The following is a 6,922-nucleotide window of genomic DNA, read 5'->3' as shown; positions in this document are numbered from 1 at the left end:
TTTTTTGAGAGAGAGAGAGAAAGAGCGAGCAGGGGAGGGGCAGAGAGGGGGAGATAATCCTAGGCAGGTTCTGTGCTGAGAGCAGGGCTTGATCTCAAAACAGTGAGATCATGACCTGAGCCCAAATCAAGAGTAGGATGTTTAACCAACTGGGCCACCCAAGTGCCCTCAAATCTCCCTCTATAAGGACACCAGTCATTTGATTTAGGGTCTACCTTAATCCAATATGACCTCATCTTAACTAATTACATCTGCAAAGACCCCATTTCCCAATAAGGTCATTTTGCAGGTTTTGGAATGGCATGAATGTGTGTGTTGGGGGGCAGGGAAGACTAGAACACATTTCTTGACAGGTGTTCTTCCCTAATGAAGGCAGTAAAAGACCATATAGCAGGCTGGCTAAAATTAAGCTCTGGAGTCAGGCCAACTCTCTGACTGTGGGCCCACCTCTGCAAGCCTAAGCATCATCATCTGGAGTAGCAGCAGCCACCTTGAAACTGATAAGCATTCAATGAATTAAATTGTGCTACATGCTTAAAGCTGGAGTGGCCATCATAAGCATTTGATGTTTCTGTTCTCAGGTTATAATGTGATGGTTTCGAATGGCATCTCTGCTCCACTGTATTCTCTAACTGGTTAGTGCTGGTGACTAGGGAAACTATCACTTTTGTACAGTGACCTTATAACTGCCATTTTACTAAATTCTTATTTTCCAGTGGTTTCTCCTCCATGTTCTTGGTAGCAATCACATTAGCTTTAAGGACCTCACAAAATACCAATCTGTAACACTGAATGATCGCAGAACTCCACAAATGTCTGTGGAAAGAAATGATGCTCAAGAAGCCCCTCATACACAGGTCTCTTACCAGAAACAGGTTTAGATATTCTTCTTCATGCTCATGACAGGATGAAATGTGTGTCTTATTTTCTTTACTGTCATGTCAGAACCACTGATCCAGACCAAATCAATTCAGCTTTACATGGACAGGGGCCAGATTTTAGTCCTGATGGACTCCCACTGTGTGCAATGCCTAGTGGACAGCAGGTGCCTGGTACTTCTGACTAACCTTGTGAGCAGGTCACCTGCAGTCAAAATGACCGACACAAGAGGAAATAATTCTCCCCAGTTGTTGTATGGCAAGAACCCTATCTCATGAATATGCTAGTTGCTCTTTATCCATATCCAATCAATGAAGGGCACAGAATTATTCTGGAATGCCCTTCTACTATCCTGCATTTCAAATAACTTATTTATATAAACCAAGTTTTTAAAGACCTGTACCTATATCAAGGCACTAAAAGACACAGGAAAACTTGGAGAGAACTGTAAAATCCAAACACCACTCAGTAAGGTATTTCAGAGCACATTTCTTACTGTCACAGGTCCGTCCAGAAGGCCTTCTACAAAGACCTACAACGGATAGCACAGAGGCTGGGACAAATCCTCACCTGAGTGCTCACTGCTAAGACCCACAGCAATGCAGACACACAGAACCCTGCAAAGACTTCCAGTCTAGAGATGTGAATAAAAGCAGACCATTTCAGTGCTGATCACTGAACTCTTGAAACTTCGAATGGAAAGTGACTCAGTATTCCTTCAGCACCTTCAGAAGTTCAAACTTAGAAAATCAAACAGGAAGACCGGAAAGGAAATCAGCTGAACTGGTCAGGTCCACACTCCATCACCCATTTTGTGACTGCAAGCACATTTCTGCAGCTCCCTAAAGCAGGGGCGGGGTAGAAAGGGAGCATCTGGTTTAGATGCAATAGCTTTAGAAGGCTCTACACTCAGCAACAGGAAATCATGATCTTAATGAAGTTATGTGTAGTACTTTCCTTGCATTCCCATATGGTTTAAGAAATAAATCTTCTTAAGTATTCTTTTCCCATTTCAGCCTGAGGGTATGTTTCTTATTTCCTTCTCTTTTTCAACAATACAGGCTCTCTCTGGTTGGCCTTTCAAAAGACGATCCATGTCTCTAAGATCCACCCAACATAGACTTGAGATGTGGATTCCAATGAAGTCAAAGGAGATAAAGTCATTAATACAAAATAGGGTATCAACACAAAAGTGACATGCAATATCTCAATTAGAGGTTTCTAAGAGATGCTTGATACTTTTGTGAATTGCTCAAGACTTCCATGACTAGTAACACTTTTCCCATTGCTCTTGCAAAGAAGAGGTTCATACTCAGCATCTATAAAACCTGTTGAATTTTATCTCAACATAATATTCAAAAAAATGCAGCAAGAAGGCACTATTTGTTCTATGTATTTATTTATTTAACACTTATTAAGTACCTACAATGAACCAGGAATTATATTTTATTGTTTAAAAAATTCAAAGCTGTAAAATATGGCCCCAGGTGAGAGGTTACCAAAAGCAGCCGGAAAGGATCAAAATCGCTCACTCCCAAAATTCTGCTTTGCAGTTAAGCTGAGGATCAAAATCCCCAGAACCAAGGGAAACCCCAAGATGGAGATGCCCCTGCCAAAGACCAAGAGTAGGAACTCGGGAGAGCCAGCCCAGAAGAGGAGCCAGACGATGGGTACAAGGCTCTGACACCGGCCTCACCTAGTGCATTAAGGCATAGGAACACATCTCGGATCATGGTAGGATCTCCCACCTTGCCCTCCAATTTGGTTTTAAATCCCTGACTTCTTTCCCTTTTCCCAGTTAAGAAAGTGTAAAACAAATTAAAAAAAAAAAAAATCACTGGGATGTACTTATTCTCCCAATGACTGTTAAGTCAAATCCAAAATTAAAGTCAACAAAATGTGTAGTTTTCTTCATCTTCTATTAATGATGAAAACTGTCCATTCAAAAACTACACTAAGACAATGTAGTCCTAAATAGCAATCCAGCTTTAATTGTAGGGCATCGAATCACCTTGCAAACAAATTACAGTCACTATGATTTGCCAATAGGTACTGTACTGGGTGTTGCTGGGGTTTCTTTTTGGCAAACTTAGAACAAACCAGAGAACAAAATTTAAGTGTTCATCATCATGTAGAAAAATAAAATAAACAAACCTAAAGTATCTACCTATGTGTCAAGTGATTCATACTGCAAAAGTAAAACTAAAATCTACACTTACAGCAGAGTTTTAAAAATCCTTAGTGCAAGAAACATAACCAATTAATACAGATCAATACTTATTAATGAATATGGAAAATTTTCCTATACAGAGGTAGAGTCCAGTGCACAAGGCTAAAACAATATTCAATAGTCTAAACAAGACTGAGTCAGGTTTTACGGAATCCACTTTAAATTTTAAGTTATCAGACTGTATGTACATACATACAATAAATAGACTATACAATTTTTTAAAGTAGTTTAATAAACTCCACAAAATAATAGCAGATGCATTGAAATATTTACATAATTCAATTTTCAAATCTCTCTCATTCAAATAAAAGGGATAAAAATAAGCTTTCTGCTTTAAAGGCAGCAGAACCTCTTTCCTGAAATGGATCAGTAAAATAAGATACTTTACATGAGAGGAACTAATTTATGCTTGAGAGGTATTCATATTCAGCTAAGAAAATATGTCCCTTTTTAAGCTATATAGATTAGGGAATATAAAATGATATTTTCTACATTTTTAGATCTCTAGTTAAAGTTCTAAATCCAACTCTTACTTGAAGAGAGAAGCTAATTTTGGTACCCATACAGAGTATATCAACACCATCACAAGGGAAAGATAATTAACTTTTCAGATTCAGTTTGTTTGCTTTTGGAAGTTTAGGCCAGAAACAACTTGACAATACTTCTGGTCCAAACAGTTGTTTACACATGATACAAATTTCATTGAAACCGGACTAGCACATTTGGGTTGGGGATCTTGGGATTTCAACTTTCTGAATCCCCTCCATCTCCAAAGTACGTTCCATCAGGAGTAGGCCTGTCTGTGCACATGACCTTAGGGTACCCAAGACGAATAGGATTCCAAAGTTTTCCAAGTTCACAGAGGAGAAAGGTGAAACACAGAGTATCTGCTGCCATTTGCCTCGCAGAAACTTGAAATGGGAAAAAACTTAGAAACCTGTCATTGTGACCCAGGGAAATACGCAAAACCCCAAAGCAGTATATGCTTCATTGACTCAGATTCTTAGACTTAATATCAAATTTACTCTGATATTCTATCATTAACCTTTTTATTTTACTTGATATAAAAGATTCTTATCTAGCCCATAAGGAAATTAGGGATAGTCAGAAAACAAAAAAGTACGGTCATAATTAATGAAGCATAAACCTTCACAGTTTGAATTTTGTATAACTTCTCTAAGCACCCACAATGAAAATGCAAGTTGAGTTTTTTTATTCAATCATCCTGTGAAAAATACCTCGGTTAATAGTTAACATTTTGCCCTTCATTGATCTTCCCACTGAATAACCCCTCACCCTTGTTTTTTTTTTTTTAATTTTAGATTTTTAAAAAACTTTATACAAATAGACTAACTTTGATTTAAAGTAAACATATAAAAATTGAGAAGAATATTGCTTGCAACAATGGACATGGAAGTAGAGGAATGAACTGGGCAGGGGGTACACAGAAATGGCTCCTACTCAGTAACTTCAAGCAAACACCTCGCACTCTGGAAAAAACTTCAACCAGAGAATACCCTCTGCTGCACATTGTTTCCTTCAGTTCACAAAGTCTGACTGATTTGTAACTACGACTTCAGGTCAGATAGGAAAAAAAAAACTGCAAGAAAATTGGAAGGCACAAGCACCCATGTGATCTAGAATTTTCTTGGGGTGAGGAAATAAGAAGGGAAAGGGATACTTTTGGTTCAGCACTACAGTCAAGTTAATTTTGCCACCGTTGGAGAAAAACTGTATATAATAAAGGTGTACAGAAATGAAACAAGCGCATCCCACTTGTGAGGAAGAAAGCTCAGAAGACAGCTCACAGGAATAGTGCAGAGAGAAACAACCAATACTATTTATTTGGATGTCTGTGCCATGATGGGTACAAACTATATTCTCTGCTCTGTGGGACCAAAACCAAAACAGAATAAAAACAAACAAAAATCCCCCAAATCCCAAAAAAGCAGCTAGAAGGAATGCAAGAAGTCTTACAGAACATACTGATCCAAATGGAGGTGATAAACGCAGCACTCTTGTCTTTAATGCACATCCAACTTTGTTACCTACTGTTGTGTTTTTTCATCGTATTCATCTACTGACCAGACGGGGACTTAAGAAATGGCTGAGCCATTTAACCCTTTCCCTGCCTCTACACGACTTCCCTTTCCCTTTTTCTCCTTCTCCAGGATGAGAGTCCTTTTCCTCCATGAGGGAAGTGCTGTTAATGATGACGGGAAAGGCATGAAACAGGATTTCCGGAATACTGATTTCACTTCCCTCGAGGCCTTGCTGCGTGTGGGCCACGCAGCCTGGAGGCAGTCATCAAGGCAGCCTGACAGAGCTATGAATTAAAAAAAGAAAAGGAAAGGAAAACAAAAACAAAACCACCCCAAGTCTATCTTTTCTCAAACTAAAGGAGAAACTGAGGGATGGTACAGCCTCCAATGGGGACCCCCACGGTTAGGAGATGATGGCCGGGGACCACCTCGGCAGAGTCAGATTGTCAGCACTCGCTGACCGCTTCCTCGTGGGTCTTCTCAGGTCCTTGTACTTGTCCTCGCAGAGGCGCGAGATGGCCTGAGGGGCAGAAGAGAGATAAGTCAGGTCAGGGAGGGCTCCAGAGCAGGTGCCACTGTCCCCTCAGGGCCAGCCCCTCACTCCCTCCACACCCCCAACCACTGCTGCGCATGGAGGACAGTCAGGAAAAACACCAACAGCAGGTCCTGCCCTGCAGAGTTCACACCCTGTGGCCCTGATCTGTGCCCGGCACAGTGGGGGCTATTACAGAAGTGCAGACACAGGCCCTGTCTCCAAAGTGCTTACAGTCTAGTTGAGAAAATCATCTCAAAATGTGAAAAAATTACAGGATAGTGTGGCCTGGGGGGCAAGCTTAAGGGGGTGTGACCCCGGGTATGTTCCTGTTTTGAGCACCCCCCCTTGCGAGGCCGTCATAACGCATCAGGGCTTCATGATGGGCCATGCTGGGAACAGAGCTCAGTACTTGACAGTAGTCATTTATTGGAGACTGAGTCTGCACAGATGACCAGATGTCTGAGTCAACTCTACATGACTGATGAAGAAGGGAACCAGGAGGGGCCCGGAGCAGCATGGAATGAAAGCACAATCCACACTGTCCTCCCTTTCTTGATGAGGACAGTGAGACTCTGGAGGGGAAGGCCTCAGCCAAGAGCAAGGCTAGATCTTCCCTGGGGCTCAGAGCCTGGTCGTGGCTTTTTCAGGGTTGCTGCTGGGTGTGGGTCAAGGGCACGGTGATGCCAAAGGCTGAGCCAGCTCACACCACCCCAGATGTCTTGTCCTAGTCACATTCACCTTCCCTTCTGTCAGAACGACCCAGGGGTGGAGCTGACTTCATTCCCGATGATGCAAACATCAAGTCTTTTAACTTGTATACAATTCAAGCAACAGGCCAAGAATGATGCAGGGTCCAGGGAAACAGACACAGTACCCACTGCCAAGGGGTCACCATCAAGGGACAAAGGCACAGAAGCAGCCGACCCTGACCACATCATCACGGCTCTCACAGGAAGGACAACAATAATCCTTCCAGCTGCTCTCCCTGCTTTCCATTAGCTAGCTCTGCGATCTCCTCTCCCATACTCCCTCCTGGCCTCACCCACCCTGTTCTGTGGCCCCCTCAACCCCCATCACCTAAGCCTGAGCTTGCTCCCAGCTGCAGGTTTTGCAGCATCTCTTCCCTCAGCCTGGAGGTTTCTGCCAGGCTAAGACGTCCCACGCTAAAGTCCTCATGCAAACACGGCCCACTCAGTGAGGCCACTGACCACAGCAACTCCCCACCTTTCTTCTATT

At 42.2% G+C, this 6,922-nt stretch overlaps 1 protein-coding gene across 4 annotated transcripts in view; it reads right to left on the bottom strand.

The window, feature by feature from the left end:
* Positions 1 to 4,141: 4,141 nt before the first annotated feature.
* CCNY (cyclin Y) overlaps positions 4,142 to 6,922 on the bottom strand; it is a 314,187-nt gene continuing 311,406 nt past the window's right edge. For all 4 annotated transcript variants that reach the window (XM_042945369.1, XM_042945368.1, XM_042945370.1 and 1 more), the window contains one exon: positions 4,142 to 5,671. In XM_042945369.1, coding sequence (XP_042801303.1) covers positions 5,555 to 5,671 — 117 coding nt within the window. In that variant the 3' untranslated portion in view covers positions 4,142 to 5,554. The remainder of the gene's footprint in view (positions 5,672 to 6,922) is intronic.

This window comes from Panthera leo, chromosome B4 (genome assembly GCF_018350215.1).
Source record: "Panthera leo isolate Ple1 chromosome B4, P.leo_Ple1_pat1.1, whole genome shotgun sequence".
NCBI lineage: Eukaryota > Metazoa > Chordata > Mammalia > Carnivora > Felidae > Panthera > Panthera leo.
This window is presented reverse-complemented; position numbering and strand designations above follow the sequence as displayed.